This window comes from Pollachius pollachius, assembly GCF_949987615.1.
Source record: "Pollachius pollachius genome assembly, chromosome: 19".
NCBI classification, from domain to species: domain Eukaryota; kingdom Metazoa; phylum Chordata; class Actinopteri; order Gadiformes; family Gadidae; genus Pollachius; species Pollachius pollachius.
This window is the reverse complement of record NC_136952.1, coordinates 5,723,053-5,741,772: the sequence shown is the minus strand read 5'-3', so window position 1 is coordinate 5,741,772 and position 18,720 is coordinate 5,723,053. Positions and strand designations below refer to the sequence as shown.

Below are 18,720 nucleotides of genomic sequence, written 5' to 3'. Positions count from 1 at the left end.
ATGCGTCTGGGGAGAGGCGGCCGCTAGAGTGCGATGTCAAGCATGGCAAGCGTCTGTTAATGAGAGAGGATGGGAAAATCTGGGATGTCTTGAAACGTTGTAGACAGTCATTGTTAAATGTATTCTTTTGCAATACAAATAGTATCTCAAATAGTATGTTAGGGGGGATTACAATTCATTGGTTTTAATGAGGAATATTTGGTGGCAACGGGAGCTTGCTGCATTTTCATACGTAGCCTACTCAATGTATCTAGAGGTTTACTTTTTTGTTAGTCTGTAGCTAATGTTTTGTTCAGCACATTTATCTTTAAAGTCCCTTTGTCAACACGAAAAAGGGGCAAATGTGAGAAGACAGGATGACCGTCTTTTCAAACTTTTAAAATAACATTCACTTGCCAAATGGAGAGAAAGAACGGAGGTGGGATATGCAACACTTGCACCGCGTGTAAACCATCAGGACCAGCAGCCGCTGAAGAACCATTAACACCTCCGGTAATGGTGAAAATCATGTTACATGTTTACTTCCCTACGACTGTACAGACTCTGACTTGATTAAAAATAAATACATTGTTACATGAATAATCTCCTGTGAGTAAGCATTACCCTAGCACATTGTAAGTATTACTACTTGCAATAAATGAATAGGCTCATCAGCTCACTCCATGTGTTGCTCAGTAGAAGTCAATAATGACCTTTCAGTTTCTAAATGGGGTATATGCTGCTATCTTTTTCCCCTCCAACATCCCTGTACCCGAGAATAATCTGCGAGTTTACTTTATTTGCTGAGGGCTTTTCCGAATTAACCTACTGACGCATCACTTGAGATCAGCGCATCTAAACACCATTGCGAACCAGAGGCGCTATACTGACCCCTAGTGGCTAAGAGGGTAACGCACTGCAAACGGCTTTAAAGAACAAACGGTACACGGTCTAATTGGGTTGAACAGTTTATTTATTAACCAATAGGAATAGTTCACTGTGATTTGGTTGCGGTACAATGGCCGTACTTCAAACACCGTCATCACATAATAAAGGCCCACCAGTGTAGAAAAGGAGGCATGGAGAGGAGAGTATGGGTCTTCAGGCGGTGTGGATTCAGGATGCAGGAGGTCTAGTAGTTGCTCTGGTCGCGGTTCTGGTGGTTCCTGTAGCCGCCGCCGCCCCCCCCACGTTGATAGCCCCCCTGGTAGCCCCCCTGGTAGCCTCCCTTGTAGCCACCCTGGTAGCCACCCTGGTTCCCGTCGCGGTTCCCTCCTTGGTTCCCGTCGCGGTTCCCTCCCTGGTACCCTCCCTTGTAGCCGCCCTGGTAGCCACCCTGGTTCCCGTCGCGGTTCCCTCCCTGGTAGCCTCCCTGGTTGCCCCCCTGGTATCCCCCCTGGTAGCCTCCCTGCCGGCCCCCCTGGTAGCCTCCGCCCCTCTGGCCGTCTGTTGGGTAGGAAGGAGGAGGAGGAGGAGGAGAGGTTAGGCTCAGGTCAAACCGGCTGTTGCTAGGCAACAAGCCTGGCCCAGACACTTCACAGCCGGCTGGATAATTGTGTGTGTGTGTGTGTGTGTGTGTGTGTGTGTGTGTGTGTGTGTGTGTGTGTGTGTGTGTGTGTGTGTGTGTGTGTGTGTGTGCGTATATATTTGTATGTGTGTGTATTTGTTGCAAGGAGAAAACATCAGATGCGAGGTCAACCAGACTATTGGATGATGAAGAGTCGATGATGCCATGAGGAAGGAGGTGTGGCTTGTGATTAGCATGGAGCGATAGCTTAGCATGGAGGTGAGCACAGTGGGTGTGTGAGGCGGTGTGGGAGAATGAATCGGTAAGTACCTCCACCACGGTAACCACCTTGCCTCTGCTGGTAACCACCTCGGTTTTCTGAAAAATTAAGTTAAAAAAGGTTCAACACTTCGCTGGCGACAGTCACACACTCCCAATATCACATGCCATCCTTCAGGGGCCAAGTCGCAATCTTCCTGGCAATCAATTCATACAAATCAACCATTCAGCATCCGAGCGTGCCGCTGAATTAGCAACCAAGCTATATGCAAAATAAGTGACAAATATATGCTATATTAGCCGCCAATTTAGCAGACGAACTAGACCGGCGGCCGAGCTGGCTGCTAGACCGGCGGCCAAGCTAGTTCATGCAGTTGTTTTTGGCATCTGGTTTCACAGACTGTCTTCACGTACCTCTCTGGTAGCCTCCTTGCTTCTGTTGGTAGGAGCCTTTCTGGTCTGAAACACAAGTCACATTGACAGTCTTTAGAGTTATAGTAGCAGTGGTTTCCACTGTGCCTGATGCTAGACTAGGTGTGTAAACATTGTGTGGGCTCAAATACATAATCCTGACAATAGTTACTCATATAATCAGCAACATTTATAATTTGCTTTATTAATGGTTAATTGTTGCATACAACTCTCCTACTCCATTTCAATACACATGTCAAACAATGCAGCAGTCATACGAGATGTTGACTGCCGTGTGTGGAATGGTGAGCATAGTGTGTATCCTGATATAAATGTGTGTGGAACGGTGAGCATAGTGTGTATCCTGATATTAATGTGTGTGGAATATTTCATCATGCGGCCCGAAAGCTTTACGCTTGTGGGCCTTGCGTCTTTGGTCAGGCTCGTTGTGTGTTAAGGCCTAGTTATTGTTCCACGTTGACGCAACGCAATGACCACGCAGTCGCTTCGACGCAGCCGTGAACCCGTTTTGGTTCTACGTCGGGATTACGTCAGCGGACCAATCAGAGCCCTTGCTGCTGCGTCGCCTCGACTGATGCTTACAATCCTTGGGAGGCGCACGTCAGGGACTCAGGGAGGGTCGGCACGTAAACCCCCATGCGTTGCGTCAACGTGGAACCATAACCAAGCCTTCAGCCCCTAAAGGGGTGACACGCCTGAGATAAGAGAGCCCCCCGGTCTCACCTCTGTTGAAGTAGCCTCCGTACACGCCCTGCTTGAGGTCGAACACGCGCTCGTTGTTCTCCACCAGACCGCCCAGCTTCTCAGCCAGCTGCAGGGCCATGTTCTGCAGGGAGGTGGGCTCTGTGCGGTGCATCACCACCGTCTGGGTGGGCTGGTCCAGAGACGCCTGGGGGGACACACACACACACACACACGGGAAAGATCAGACATGATAGAGACTAGTGTTATCGATTCTGAAACACTAATCAGATATTTAGTCAAGAATCTAGTAGTTGCCATGAATATGGTCTTTGTCGGATATGTACACATTATATGATCTATATACACATTTATCCATACAGAAGAAAACAAGAAAAATACAGAAACAATTATAATAATACAGCAAATATACATTTAAAGTTATTTTTAGTTACTTCATTATTTAGTGTATTCTGTTATTGGGAACCAAAACCGGACCAACGAAGTCGTGTGAACCCTTTACCATGAGCTCCTCGTTGATGATCATCTTGCTGATGATGCTGTGGACCATGGCCAGCTCCAGCTCAAACATCTCAGACAGAGTGCCCATGCTGGAACACAACACACAAACGCTGTCAAACAGCTGGACACACAACGCCATGGGACGTGACCAGGGCAGGTGACCCCGGAACAGGTGAGCTCAGAGGGGCCGCGTGGTTACCTGATGGAGTCGTACACGCTGCTGTACGTGAACAGGTAAGTCCTCAACGACTCCTCCTGGATCTTCCTGCGCAACAAACAAACGACAAACAAACACTTTAAGCAGCTTCTTTAGCAGCCCGCTATAGGTGTACTGTAATGCGTGTTACTAGAGGCACGTCGTTGCTGGGGGGGGTTGCCCTCTCACCTGACGAGCATCTCCCTGACGCACTGGGTCTCGGGGAACAGGTCCCACACCTTGCTGTTCATCTTCTCATTGATGATGAACGAGTGGCAGGTGCGCCAGTCGCCCATCTTCATGGCCTTACTGGCGGCCACCACGTGCTCCCTCATGCTCTCTGGGGGGCCTGGGGGGAGGGGGGAGAGGTTAGGACCAGGGGAGTCCCAGGAGTAGAAAATAGGGCTGGGCGATTAATCGAATTTTGATCGTGATTTCGATTTGAGCGTCAAACGATCACAAAATGATCAAGTTTTTCATTTTTTTTTTAAAAAAATTATATATATATATATATATATATATATATATATATATATATATATATATATATATATATATATATATATATATATATATATATATATGTATATAATTTTTTTAAAATGTTTTCTAGAAAGGGCAGAACAGCTGGATACATATCTGTACATCAATTTAGATTGAAACATTTTCTTTTTGACCATTTTGTGTATTTTTTAAGGCGAAATTTCAAAGTTTTGACAACGTTTTTTGGGCGAGAGACGTGCTGAATAAATACAACATGTTTTCAAACTCAAAAACAATCGTGATCTCAATATTGACCAAAATAATCGTAATTATGATTTTTCCCATAATCTAGCAGCCCTAGTAGAAAGGGCGTCCAAGTGTGGTCCCGCAGTGGAAGGACTCTTCTGAGCAGGCCTGCGGGGCTAGAGAGCCGGTAGGGCGGCGTGCCTCACCGAGCAGCGGCTGTCTCTCCCCCACTCGGAGCTGGTGGTGGAACTGTTTGCTGATCATGCGTCGCCGGGCGTCAAACTCGTGCGCCGCCATGTAGGGGATCTCCAGCAACATGGCCGACACCAGGTACACGCACTCCAGCAGCTCCAGGTTGATGTGCATGTGGAATGGCACCTAAAAACACAGGGACCATTTAGTGCTGTAGGACATTTTAATGTACCGATCTGGTGGCGTAAATAGTGCCCTGTTTAAAGCCCATAATGCACCATGAAAGCAGTGTACAACTGATTATCATCACTTCCCACATTATGTCCCATGATGCACAGTTGCATCATGTCCCCTATGCATGTGGTTTCCATTGTCATTGGACACACACACTTTCTGAATGCCCCATTAACTTAAATGGTGTACTATATAGTTATGAATTAGGGAACTAGTGGACCAATTACCACGAGGCCTTAGTCTGGTGAGTCTAATCAACAGGCAGCAGCTAGGTGTGTGGCGGCTCCCACCTGTCTCCTCTTCTCGATCTTCTCCTGCTCGGCGTTCCTCTCCTGCATGTTCCTCATCAGCAGGCCCTGGCCCAGCAGCTCCTTGGCGCGGCCGGACGACTGGATGTCCAGCAGGGCGTTGTGGGCGTCCTTGATCATGCCCTGGCGGAAGGCGCAGATCCCCAGCTGCACCATGGTTCTATTGTACAGGATCTGGATGGAGAGACACACACGGGTTAAGGCTTGTTTACCTGTACAGGTGTGAGTGCAGTAGGTAACCTGTACAGGTGGGAGTGTAATACTAAACCTTTAAAAAGGTGAGCAATAGTTAACCTGTACAGACCGGTGTAGAAAAGACCCACGGTTCAGCCATCATTTACCTGTACAGGTACGGCGATTTACCTGTGCAGGTGTGTGAGTAGCGGTTTATATTTACTTTTCTGAGTGTAGTAGGTTACCCGCACAGGTTATCCGCTAGACTAACCTGTGGAGGTTGGTATGGTTTTACCTGTACAGGTGTAAGTGTTGTGGTATAACTTTACAGGGCGAGCGAAGCTAGTTACCTGCACAGGTAATCCGCTAGACTAACCTGTAGCGGTTAGTATGGTCTCACCTGTACGGGCGGGTCGGCGTGCTGGATGTTGTCCTGCAGGTGGCTCATGAGCATGAGGTCGCGGGCCTGGTACCAGCGGGAGTGCAGTGCGTGGTGGTAGATGTGGCAGAGGATGGCGCAGGTCCTGATGCGGTCGGTGCGGTCCTTGGCGTAGATGAACTTGCAGAGGCGGTCCATGATGAAGGCACTGTCCTCGCCCTCGCTCTCCTCCTGGTCCTGCTCAGACTTCACAAGGCAAGGTCCAAGTTCGTAGGTCAAAGTCAAGGTCAACTTTATTCCCAATGGGTAAATATGGACCACATGCAGAGGAATCGAAGTCTCGATTATCTCCGACCCACGTCCCTGTCCCAGTGTTCGATTCCCAGCTTTTGAAATAACACTTCATTCACCAGGCGTTAACTTCTATTTACATTCGGTAACTTCTGCCGTTAGGACAATTGTATTTCTAAATTCCTTATTCATTAGCCTGGGAATGTGAGCTTGTGTTATATTGATGTGTCACGAGTTTGCATCCAGAGGAATTCTAGTCTGTGCTTGGAAATCGAAAAACTAACGGAGAGATTCCAGAATACTACGCAGTTGCGAAGTGGCCCGTCTACCTAATCACAGCTCAAAGTGTAAATCACATCAAAACAACCATAAGATACAAGATATATTAATGTTTCCACAGGCCAGGTTATTCTCGAACGCATCCGAAAGAACACGGGTGTTTGGACGAAGGGCCCCTCACCTTGGTCTCCGCCACCAGGCCCAGGCTGCGTCGGTGGGCCTTGTAGTCAAACTTGTAGTAGGTGTGCATGATGCGGCGCAGGTAGATGCGGCACACCTCCTCCGTGCTGCCCTTGGTCTCCAGGTAGGACAGCAGGCGGTCGATGATGCCGCACACGTGTCCCTCGTCCTTCAGGTTGTCCACGTACTCTGCGCACGCAAACACAGTCACAGTCGCCTTCAGTGTGGGGGTCACAGGGTAGAGCACTAAATCCCTCCCCGCACCCTTTTACAGGTGGACCATTTATGGTTATTTTCATGCAGTCTGTCAGACTGTTTCCTTGCAGCCTGATCTATACACATGGATGAAGAGTGAATTAAGTTTAGATCATTTTATACTTTTGTATAATATTTTAAATGATCTTAGTTAAGGCGGCTGCCGTGCGTTGCTTAGGCGGATGCCTAAGCTGTAAAGTGCCGTGGGAAACCCTGCAGTTGAAAACGGATACTAATACCGTAACAATATTCACGACTGTTGGATTGTATTTCTTTTGAAAGGTGAAGGCAGAAGTCGCTGAACCAGTGTTTTACCAAAGTGTGTTTCACGGTGACTGGGAGGGGTGGGGAGTCCATTACGGAACATAATGCAGAATGGGGGTCAGAGAGTAGGAGTGAGTTGGTCATACCTTGGGAATGGGGGTCTGTGTTCTGCATGATCTTGGTGAACTCCTCGTCCATCCTCTCCACCAGCGTCAGGATACACCCTCGCACCCTGAAGGGCTGGAACACAAAAGACTGATTATGTCCCTGTTCCCTAAAAACATTTTCTGATGGTAGAGATAATATTCCAGGTTACTAAATTACCTGATCCGATTGGCTCGTTACATTGATTTACAGTTCATTTAATGAACAGCTCTGATTGGTTACAGTATAGACCAGGTAAGTAAGCAGATTGTTCTGATTGGTACCTGTGACTCGGAGATGGCCAGGTTCTCGCTGTCCTCAGCGATGTTCTCTCCGATGAAGATGTTGCTGTTTTCAAACAGGATGTCCAGCAGCTCATCGATGCACTCCAAACATTTCTTCCACATGTCCGCCTGCAGGGAGAAGAAGGTCCATGAGGACACCGCTGCGAGGGCAACCCTTCACCCCCCTACAGCTCCATGAAGCACCGGCTGTGTGCCCCGTAAAGTCACCTTCATGAAAGCGGCCAGGTTGGGGTTGTAGTCGTAGAGGGAGGCGATGATGTTGAACTTGATCTTGACCAGGATGCCCTGGCCCAGGTTGTGCTCTCCTGAGATACCAGCCAGAAGGTGGAGCAGCTCGATCTGGGCCGCTCTGGAACCAGGAGAACCAGGGTTAGAGCAAGGGTTGGAACAAGGGGGAGAACCACCAGAACCAGGGTGAGAACCAAGAGCCTACCGGTTGGGAGCGGGGGGTTACCTGTCAGTTCCCTTCTTTCCTCTGGCCTGCAGGATCTCGTTGAGCTTCTTCACCACCACGGTCGTGTTGATCTCGGTTCCCTTGGCAAACATCTTGGGCTATTCCTGCCAAACAGGCAGAAGCGTTGAGACAGGAAATCCTCATCCTACCGTCTAGACTAGTCTAGAGTTTACCAGTAATTATTTAATCTAATCTTTCTGTATTGTACTTAGAATTACAAGACTGAAAACAAACTGTAGTTGATATGCAAATGTTAGAAACACAGCCTCATCCATTTCGATTGAATTTGAGGCGATATAGACAACGTTTTTCTAAAAGGGGGTGTTGAGCTCTTCATACACATCCGCACGTGCCCATTCAATTAAGCTAATTAGGTCTAAAACATGTCTAAACATGTTATATCACTACAGAGGGTAGTCTCCCGCACCTTTACCAGAGGAACGCCGCCCTTGACTTTCTCCCAGCCGCCTTCGCCCTCCTCCCCGGCTTCCTCCTCCGCCTCCTCCTCCAGGCGCTCCTTCTTCTGCTTCTTCTTCCTCTGCTCCCGCTTCTTGTCCAGACCCTTCTCTCCATCCTGGGTCCTAGAAGGCAGGGCACACACACCATGGTTAACACACAGCCTCCTCTTACCCCCAGTCTCATATGGGGATCGACACACATGCATTTTTTTAGGGCCGATGCGATACAGATTTTTTCCTCCCTCAGCCGATGACCAATACGGGCCGCCGATGTTCTTGAGACGATATTTGGAGCCGATACTGCTTTTGCTCCCTCAATTGACATCGTACAAATGACACAATGATGATTACAAATGTTACAAGTCCCAAATTAAAAAGGGAACAATTATTGAACTGTCTGTAAATCATGCCGGGGGAAAAAATGAATAATAAATAAACAATATTCTGTGAATGTGTAGCGGCCGCTACACGTAAAAAAAAAACGCAAATATCGGCAGGCCGGCTACTCTTATAGGTCTGTTCACATCTGTTGGCATGCAGGCTTTAGCACTCATACTCACTTCTTGAGGAAGCGGCAGGCGAGCGATGAGCTCTTTCCCTCTCCATCTTCTGAGCTCGAACTACCGCTGTCCTCCGAGTCCTCACCCCAGTCTTCATCATCCTCATCATCACTTGATGAAGCCTCATCCTGAGGGAGAGTTCAGTATTAGTGTGTGTGTGTGTGTGTGTGTGTGTGTGTGTGTGTGTGTGTGTGTGTGTGTGTGTGTGTGTGTGTGTGTGTGTGTGTGTGTGTGTGTGTGTGTGTGTGTGTGTGTGTCCCCTCACCCCAGAACCCTTGGCCCCCTTAAGGAACTTGTTGGCCTCGGGTACGGCCTCCTTCTTCAGGAAGTTCTTGGCTGTCATGGCCTCTTCTCCCTCCTCATCATCATCACTACTACCCGAAGAAGAGCCTGGCGCACCGGAAGAAGTCATTACACAGTGAACACCCCCTCACAATAAAGGCTAGACACATTAATTTTATGAATACACTTTGAATCTGATACATATGAATAAAAGGAAAACCTTTTGATGAAAACTTCTCGGTCCACATCCATATCAATGAACACATCAAAATTAAAGTATCTAAACATTAAACTCACCCGATTCCTCAGCCTCTTTCTCCTCTTCCTCATCGGCAGACTCTTGGGGATTCTAGGGGAGGGAGAAAGAGAGAAGGGGTGAGTGAGGGTCTATCGGCCAGTCAGCAGAGCATGTAGTAGTAGTAGTATTAGTAGTTGCAGTAGTAGTTCCTGTACCTCTTTGTAGGCAGCGATCTCTGTCTCGTAGTCGCGGTTGTACTTGCGGATCTTCTGGCGCAGGGAGCTCAGGGACTTGGCGTTGTTCTTGTTCATCTTCTTCTTGCCCTCCTTGTCCTCCCATAGCTGGAAGGAAGTGACATCACAACAAATCAATACTCTGATCAAAGACCGACAAGGAAGAAAAGGACAGCATGCTTAAAACATCCCTAAAATGTATGGTTTCCATTCAGCAACTAATCTGGTTGGATCAACTAAAACGGTTCACTAACCTAGTTAGTAGTCGTCTAGTTACCTACCATGGTTGCGGTGATCCTCTCGTTAACCTTGTCAAGTGTTAACTCAGCTGGTTGGTGAAGTATTCTAGCAAACTAACCTGCTTGAGGTAGTCCTCAAAAAACCAAACCTGCTGAGGGCTAACTAGCCTGGTTGAGGTAGTCCTCCGGTAAACTAACCTGGTTGAGGTAGTCTTCAAGCCAACTAACCTGGTTGAGGTAACCCTCTGGCTTACTAACCTGGTTAAGGTAATCCTCTAGCTAACAATCCTGGTTCAGGTAATCCTCTAAATAACTAACCTGGTTAAGGTAGTCCTCGAGGTCGGCCAGCAGGCGGATGTAGAAGGGGGGGACCCCCTCCTTGTCCACTATAGTTTTACTCTTGAGGAATGCTCGACACAGCTGATCAAACTCCTCCAGACACTTGGCCATGTCTCGGATCTTCATGGCGTTCCGGATGGTCTTGATCAGGTTGGTCAGCTCCTCGAACCTGGCCACAGTTACACAACATCGTGTCAATACACCAGTCACTGATTCAACATACTGCAATGGGTTATAAACTCTTACATGGCAACATTATGTTGTTGTGGAAGTTCTGAGTTAATGCGAACATCCATCAATTGCTACGGTTTGGTTGGATGTAGACCAACATTGTTTATTATGGCAGTGTTTCCCAGCTGATGGGGTTTACAGGTTAACAGACACTTTCTCATGGTCCACTCACCTCTTGTCCTTGGCACTGCGAACAACCCTCTTGGTGTCCTCCTCATCATCGCTAAGCAACAGCGACCTGGAGGGGTGGGAATCAGCCAGTTGAGATCAATCCATTACCAACAAGTCTGGTATGTCAGATACTGGCCATGTTCAGAGGCTAGTTGGACACATATACTTGTTAACAGGTAGAGGTATTAATTGGGGTGGTGGCCTGGCTACGCCTAACAGCCTGAAGTGTATGACACCGCTTTAAAAACACAGGTACTCACTGCCTGAAGTTGGGTCCCGATGTTTTGGGGGTGATCTCGTCCGCAGACGAGGATTCCTCCGACTCGCTGTCGGAGCCGGTGGCGAAGAACCGCGACATGTCTCCAGGGGGGTGCTGATCTGGAGAACCCGACACAGTACACAGTTAGTTACATGTTTTCACTAAGCACACCGATACTAATCAACAGGTAAGTCAACAACGATAAGTCAATGTTTTTGTTGCTTTTTGTATATGCTACCGCTATATGACCGCTTCAACATTATCTCGAGCTCATCATCCCCATGCTAACAACACGCTATCGCTAGCCAGCATCTCATGCTAACAACATGCTACAATTACGCGACGCCGGCTAATCATCGGCACTGACAGCTGGTTCACCGGATTATGATGTCGTCATATTTCGCTCAGAGCATAAGCTTTACGTATGGCAGTACTTCAGTATAGACGTATAGTCCTAAGAAGCTACGGTTATATTAAGGTTGTTTATCAGCTGTGTGTACCACACCGGCCAGACCTAGATGTGGCGCGGAGCTAATGCTAGCATGCCGCTACCGCTACCACCACGGGGGTAGACCAGGGCCTTCCCATATGCCGGGGCGAACCTCCCAAACACACGCACCCGACACCCAGAATTACAGCCACGGGTTCCCGGGGGCTTACCTACGTCCTTATGGAAATAGTTCTGTGGTGTACGAGGTCAGTTTTGTACGTTTTATAATCCAGGTTTGCGATTGACGGCCGCAACTGAAAGCGTGCAGAGCCGCGTAGGACACTGGCGAATGAAAAGGAAGTGGCTCCGGATCCTCCACTGATCTGGTGTGGAGGAGGAGGGTGGTAGTGGTGCTGCCGCCTAGCGGATACTTTATGAATATTTACGATTTAACCTTTTGGGACCTTACGTGTTGTACGAACACAGTCCAAAACAAACATTTGATTTCACAGAAGAAAATGAAGTGAAGGCCCATTTATTGCCAAGCAAAAATAATGTTACGAATCTCACATTTCTTCAAATCGTTTTTGTAGCTATAATGAGGCCCTAATCTTGGTACCACCCCTGGAACAAAACTACACCCGCCCCCCGTTTAGATCAGATTTAGGAGCAGTGTTTATCTAGTGGTATCTATCTACTTAGTTAAACAAACTGGAGAAAAAGAACTTCAGTGAGGGGAGGATTAACTTTAAGCCCATACCGATGTATTACACTCCAATTATGTTTTATCAGTACTTTTTTGACACTGTACACAAACCAAATTAGTTTTGTTTCAGGATCCTTTTAATTCATGATTGAGTACCGAACAATTAGTCCATGACAACCACTAAAGCAACAGACAGAAATGGCTTTTAAAAATGTTTATTAAATCATTTAAAACATAACTATTATTAACAGTACAATCAAGAACATTAAAATATATTTTTGAACAATTAAATCACATACAAAAATTCGAATTACAACGAAAACAAAGATGACTAGAATCTTAAAAAGATGGCCCGTTTCAGGCTGGCTTCGTCAGCTCCTCAAGCTGTGGCCTCTAGCTGCCGTGTGTTGGCCCCTGGTTGCTGTGTTTGGGGCCCTGGATGCCGTGTTGGGGCCCCTGGCTGCTGATTGGAGAAGAAGGCTAGTCTTTTCCAGATCTCCTTGAGCGTCCGGCGTGGCAGCCATGACAGCTGCTGTGTTAAAAGGGTTTGGTTCCTCGCCACTGCGTCCTTGCTCAGTCTACAACAGGAGGAAAACAACAACAGATTTTCCTTCCAGTTGCCACAGGCGATGGCCGCTGCATTTTAACCACAAGTGTGACCATGTATATAAATCGATAATCTCTTGACAGACGAGTATCAACACGTTTAAAATAGTGTGAGGGTTAGGGTTCAGGGGCCCCCAGGGTCGGACTATCGGGGGTCAAGAGGTGCCTACCTGCTCAGGGAGGAGGGTTGATTCTGGAAGACAAACACGTTCTTGGAGTGCTGTTGGCGTGGAGACCGGAGAACCGCCACCTTCCGCCACCAAAAAAAATGACAATAAATACAGAACATGTCAACCGTAGGTTGACATGTTCTGTATTTATTGTCATTTTTTTTTACATTCAATGTGTATTTTATGCCGTCACACCATACTGACGGAAACCTAAAACCACCGTTTAGGTCAAAGTAGGACATGTGCTTTGTGGAAATTAATTAATTAAAAGAATACAGCTGTATTTGTGTAGATGAGAACAAGGAGATCTGATGGCATACAGAATCCATCTGGATGCAGAAGTTGCTACTTCCTCCGAACACGACCACCTGGTCACCCTCGCCGCGGCACGCAGAGTGACACACCCTGGGAAGGATAGAGCCACAGACGAGCATGTCAGCTGATTGGTTGGAATGGTTATTCCTGCGTGGGCTTGTGGGGAAATTACTTCAAGGTCCCATGACATGCCACCGGGTGTGAGTGTGATTAGCCGTTACAAGCCGTTTTGAAAACCTGGCCCTTATGACATCACAAGTGGGCATGTCCACCTAGATGTGTGCTGGATAGATCAGTCCACCAGTCTACCCAGTGGACTGTAGCAAACGTTGCTCATCTATCCGTCCAACATCTAGGTGGACACGCCCACTTGTGATGTCAAAAGAGGCAAATTTTCAAAATGGCTTGTAATGGTTGATCACACTCACACCTTGGGGCATGTCATGGGACCTTTCATGCATGATCTGTATTTTCCAGTGTGTTCTGCCTCTGTACCTAGGCTTGTCGTGGTGTGGATGATCGGTTCTCTCCATCCACTCCTTCGTCAGTGTGTCAAACTGCCAGGCGTCACCTTAGAAAGGAACACACAGGTTCACAGCTCGCTGTACACTATTCTCCTTATAACACAGCATGTTTCTAAAGAGATTGATCATTTGACACAACCAAATCTTATTGATTTAAAATTGATTTAGTTGCTGCTGCTCAGGCAAGGAAAAAGTCGGACACATTCTCCAGTTGCAAAAAAAATAAAATAGTACGTAGCAACGGTCCGCTGTTCAGAATTAACAGGCCATTGAATGCCATTATTGACCAATCAGAATAGAGTATTCAAAAAAGCTTGGTGACATCACATTTAACATAGAATCTCCCTTGGAAAACATTTAAAGCCAGACTTACTGCGCCCTCTGGTTTTGTCGACGCCCACCTCGTTGGCCCCGAAGCCTCCGTACAGGAGGAGGGTGTGGTCGGACGTGGGCGTGAGCGTGTGCATGGAACGACCAATGGGCACATGCGATGAGCAGAAGTCACTGGGCGGAGTGAGACACACAAAGAGCATCAGCTTTCAGTGTTCCACATGAAGTGGCCGTGATTGATCAGTGAGAGACGGGGGGGGGGGGGGGGGGAGTTACTAGCATGTCCAGGTCCAAGTGTCCAGATCCAGACAGTACAAGTCGATATCCTTGGAGTCCTGTCAATCAAACACACCATCGTCAGTAAGGTCAAGATACATTCCGACACATCAACAGTGGTGTGGACTCATTTAGTTGGAGTGCCCCCCCCCCAGATTACCCTTGAGGGGCACTGGACCACCAAAGTTTAGTTTGTAGGACGCTGGAGAGAATGCCTATTTTCTTAAAACAAAATATTAATTACGACAATCAGTTACCAAACTGGAAACATAAAAACATTGTACAAATAATTGCGCAGTTAAAATAATAAAAAACGTTTCGGAATTAGTTCAAATCCTAACAACGGCCAGATTCAGTAAATGGGTCATCTATTGGATGGGTGACTGGATAACCCAGTCACCCATCTCCCTCAAACAAATGACTCACCAGCCCTCCACAGACAAAGCCTTTGTTCCCCAGGACAGCACTGGCGTGGCAGCCCCTAGGGGAGGGGGCTGGACCCTGGGGGGGAAACAAGGACCGAGGTAAGGGGTCAAAGGTTAATGCAGTGTTCCTAAACCTGGGAGTCAGGGTACCAACTCCTTCGCTGGGACAGCGATAATACACATGAATTGTACAAAAGGTATGGGGAGGCAGAGTCAAGTACGATGTGGCATTTCAGGAGACGGTGGACTGCACCGGGCATATAGGATGCTTACCTGCATCTCTGGCATGCTCCAGGTGTTAGTTTGTGTGTCGAAGACGTTCACTTCGTTGTTCCAACCCCAACACCGGAAATATGTTGTCCCAATAGCCGACTGAGGGCAGAACAGTGACACCGGTTGCCAAGCAACCCATAGAAAATATTGTGATTTCATGAACCACTTTTACAGGCATACATATCTTTATGTACATATTCTATGCAAATGTATATTGCCTGGCCTTTGCGTTTTATATAGTTCACTTTTAGGCATTTTATTTTCCATTAACTTGCACAATTGTAACAAAGTATATTGCCCAGGATCAATAGTCATCCGAATATGCAGACAAGAAAAATGTTATACCGGCAGCTAATAGAGTTCTAAAAGCGTTCTACTACTAACCAACAGGAAAGTAATTCTGGATGCTAGTGCTACCAAACCAACCGGTTTGGCTGTGGATGAGCCATCCATCCAGCAGCCTCGACTAGCAGACTGCGGGGCAGTTCCACCATTGTCCTGCTGAAGAGGAGGTGAAGGTGTGTTTGTTTACCCAGGACGTTTCCTCCACGATGAAGCTCTGTGCAGACGTGTTCCTCACCTCCTGGATGGTCTTGCAGCCGTAGCCCCCAAAGTAAATCAGCCTGTCGCCATGGAAACAATTCTTATTATGGGATGCAAAGAAACCGTGCACACACATGCACTGGCAGAGTGTCACTAGGATACATCGTAGATGGGTAGGATACATCCTTTGTAGATTCCCTATATTTCCAAAACTTGACATTCCGACCTGTCTTTGTGGACCCAGCAGGAGTGTTTGTTTCGGGGCGAAGGCGTAGTTCCATTGGTGTCAGTTTTCCTCCTCCAGGTATAGCATTCCTCCGTCAAATCCACACTGAAAAACTACAAACACCACAACACTGAAAACCGTAACACAACCCTTGGTTCACGGACAAAAGTACAAATACAAAACACAGTTCCCTGGAATACCAATACCACACAAAAAACAACAACACTAGCGGCAATGAGCAAACAAAAGATTCCCGGTCTCCATTCGCCCAGTGCCAGGACATCCATCTCACAGCCATAAGGGTCTGATGTCAACCTGCCGCCAGAGGCTAATGTCAACTGGCCAGGTGGGGTCATCAGGTTGCAGAGCCTCACCTGGTTGGTGTAGCCCATGGGGTCGCAGCCGGCGAAGATGTACAGCGAACCGTTGAGGAAAGAACCGCAAGGCCCAGACAACTCTGAGGGGGCGTCGCCCCCGATCGCCCGGCACACCCTGTGAGAGAGAGAGAGAGAGAGAGAGAGAGAGAGAGAGAGAGAGAGAGAGAGAGAGAGAGAGAGAGAGAGAGAGAGAGAGAGAGAGAGAGAGAGAGAGAGAGAGAGAGAGAGAGAGAGAGAGAGAGAGAGAGAGAGAGAGAGAGAGAGAGAGAGAGAGAGAGAGAGGCATTTGTTTATGTCAATACAGCGCTTTTACTGTAGAGCCAAATTGAAAGGTACTCCACTAAGCCTGTATATGTATTTATTCACTATACAATGCATGGCAGTGAGCACGCAGGAAATAACCTAATTAACCTTCCTACCCAACCTATACCATGATCATCTTCAAATACACCAGCCTCTACCCTGACCACAAGGGGTTAAACTTGGGAATCTCAGCTTGTAGGGGGAACGTTGGGAGACCTTGTTTCCATCTGCGATAACAGTCTGTAGTAGTGGCCTTCACGTCAGCCTGATAATATGAATTATGATAATCTCACCACTCTCCGCTGTCCAGATCACATTCCCATATCTCTTCAGAAGGCAGGATAAAGTCTACCTCTGCTGCCACCTGACAACACAAGAATCCAGTATTAAACAAACTTAACAAACACATTTCTGTAAACTTGTATCAATGCCATGTTTGTGATCAGATCTGGCCACCTGATCACAAAGTAAACACAAGCCCAATAATATAGTAGAATACACAGCTGAACTAACACCTGTTGTGGGTGGGTCTCAACTCAACATAATGAATCATAATATTTAGTTGCCTTCTGCCCCCCCCCCAATTAAGTAGCTACTCTCCAATATGTATTTCTACATAGGTTTATGCTTTGATCTGATCTCAGCCAGGGCTGGACTGGTCATCGGCCGTACGGGGCACTTACCCGGGGGGCCGACGACACTACCATCTTTTTTTATTTACATTTTGTTGTCTGACAGCCCCAACCCAATTACAGGCCAAACCGGCTGGTGGATAAGCTCATGTCATTTTTTTTTAGTTAACCGAGGCCGTACGCAGACATGGCTCAGCGCACTGCGCTCGTCCCGCGGCCACACAGTAGGCCTGCTACTTGGTTTAACCCCTCCTATTTTCCCGATCGGCCCAGAGTAATCTTTAATGCCCTGATGAAGGCCTACAATGGCCGAAACATTTTGCCAACTTTTTAAGAATTCTATTATGAAATAGCCTATTTATTAAAGCTTTTTTAACTTTAAGACGAGTGCCTTGGTCAGCTTATCTTTTTAGAAACTATGTTTTTTGTATACTAAAGAGTACCCTCACCCTAACTGATTCACTTAATCAGAACTACGCCGTAGCCCTCCAACCTGTCTACCTTACCGGCCACAGTAATGTTGGACACAAGTGAGGGCCCCAGTGCTGGCGCCGCCGCCGCCCCTCTTCTTGGATATCTGTTTACGGTTTCTCCCTTTTTTTTTTTTTTTTCAGTCGAGACCAGTTTTCAACACTTCTAATACAATCCCATCTTCTTTGGGAGATCTTCCTAACATCTGAATGTAAAATGCATTTTGTTGAAGATCTTGATAACTGCTCAGCTCAGAGTCAGTCATAACGCTTCTGACATAAACAAAGCCTTAATGTTTCACTAAATAGCTGGGAAGCATGTTTAGAAGCACCCTTCCTCAAACTTTACCAGGAATCTTTACCGGTTCAGGGTCGAATATCTTCCCCATTCCCCATAAAGCAAGATATCCATGATTACCTGGTAGCCTCCCCACACGTAAAGGATGTTGTCGTCTATGAACGCCGTGTGGTTGCTCCTCTCCAGGCGGCTCTCGGACGCGTACAGCCGTTCCATCTTGGAAGTAACGCTCAGTGGGCTGACTCTGGTCCCAGCGCGCTGTCTCTGGACGGGCAGGAGTCTGAAGGAGCTGGTCCCAGCCTTCTGTCTCTAGACGGGCTGAAGTATGGAAGAGCTATGGAGCTCAGGAGATTGAGAGTTATTGTGTTTGCACGAGAGCAATAGTAGCCTGCTGCCTCAGGTGACCTGGTTTCCGTCTACGGGACAAAGGCGCAGGAACGTGAGCTAACGCGTTGGACGGGATTTGAGGAATTACATTCTTCTCCTCCTCCTAATTAAAAGACTTCAGTTTTAGCGATAGCGGCGATGATGATGATGATGGGGGCTGTCGCTTCATTCCTGTCCTTAAAGACTCACACAGGTGACATCTGAGCCCCCTCCGCCTATCACCGTGTTATCCCGCACGACGTCATTATTGACAACGCGGTGTGATTGGATGCGTCTCCTCGCTCATTAAATTGACGGGGCGCAGGTGTAATGGAGGCGCGTGCCGGTGTTACACCGAATTCTGCGACCGACCGAAAAGTGTGACCACAGGGGGCGCTGTTGCACATTTTCTGCAACATGCACGCAGCATGAGTTTGAAGTAGACAGGCATGAAGTCGAAAAAACGGTGTGCATTATGACAAAAACATAAATAAAACATAAGATCTCCCCCCACCGCCTCACCTTGTTATTTGCAATGTGCTTAATATGTAGATTTGATTTGATTATCATTTAACAGACCCATACAATTGATAGGGCGCGAAATGATCACACATTTTCACTATAATTTGTCAACTTATTCTTCTGCACCCTTTGAG

The 18,720-nt window shown here is 47.4% G+C and overlaps 3 protein-coding genes across 4 annotated transcripts in view; 1 reads left to right on the top strand and 2 right to left on the bottom strand.

Moving 5' to 3' along the window:
* prodh2 (proline dehydrogenase 2) overlaps positions 1-27 on the top strand; it is a gene marked incomplete at both ends in the record, with an annotated part of 4,854 nt that extends 4,827 nt beyond the window's left edge. Inside the window, one exon of the mRNA XM_079756407.1 lies at positions 1-27. This exon is cut by the window's left edge and continues 152 nt beyond it. Within this exon, the coding sequence (XP_079612533.1) occupies positions 1-27 (27 nt within the window).
* A 907-nt stretch (positions 28-934) lies between these two features.
* On the bottom strand, positions 935-11,572 carry eif3c (eukaryotic translation initiation factor 3, subunit C). Of its 2 annotated transcripts, none has more exons than XM_079757061.1 (24): positions 11,455-11,572; positions 10,796-10,913; positions 10,537-10,602; positions 10,113-10,302; positions 9,538-9,663; positions 9,382-9,433; positions 9,068-9,192; positions 8,803-8,930; positions 8,212-8,365; positions 7,785-7,882; positions 7,538-7,679; positions 7,310-7,438; positions 7,028-7,121; positions 6,364-6,551; positions 5,634-5,858; positions 5,042-5,233; positions 4,532-4,703; positions 3,786-3,945; positions 3,600-3,665; positions 3,402-3,489; positions 2,921-3,086; positions 2,180-2,224; positions 1,817-1,864; positions 935-1,425 (listed from the first exon to the last, which is right to left on the bottom strand). In XM_079757061.1, exons 2-24 carry the CDS (start codon positions 10,891-10,893, stop codon positions 1,112-1,114), a joined length of 3,066 nt encoding a protein of 1,021 aa, XP_079613187.1. In that variant the 5' UTR covers positions 10,894-10,913; positions 11,455-11,572; the 3' UTR covers positions 935-1,111. The 2 variants fall into 2 exon arrangements, with proteins under 2 accessions (XP_079613187.1, XP_079613188.1); XM_079757062.1 differs by having other exon boundaries at positions 8,218-8,365.
* A 557-nt stretch (positions 11,573-12,129) lies between these two features.
* LOC307090668 (kelch domain-containing protein 1-like) lies at positions 12,130-18,158 on the bottom strand. Its single transcript, XM_079757413.1, has 13 exons — positions 17,819-18,158; positions 16,592-16,662; positions 15,993-16,110; positions 15,619-15,731; positions 15,382-15,472; positions 14,850-14,948; positions 14,578-14,652; positions 14,152-14,210; positions 13,919-14,049; positions 13,517-13,592; positions 13,027-13,111; positions 12,707-12,786; positions 12,130-12,508 (listed from the first exon to the last, which is right to left on the bottom strand). Exons 1-13 carry the CDS (start codon positions 17,912-17,914, stop codon positions 12,310-12,312), a joined length of 1,293 nt encoding a protein of 430 aa, XP_079613539.1. The 5' UTR covers positions 17,915-18,158; the 3' UTR covers positions 12,130-12,309.
* Positions 18,159-18,720: the final 562 nt, after the last annotated feature.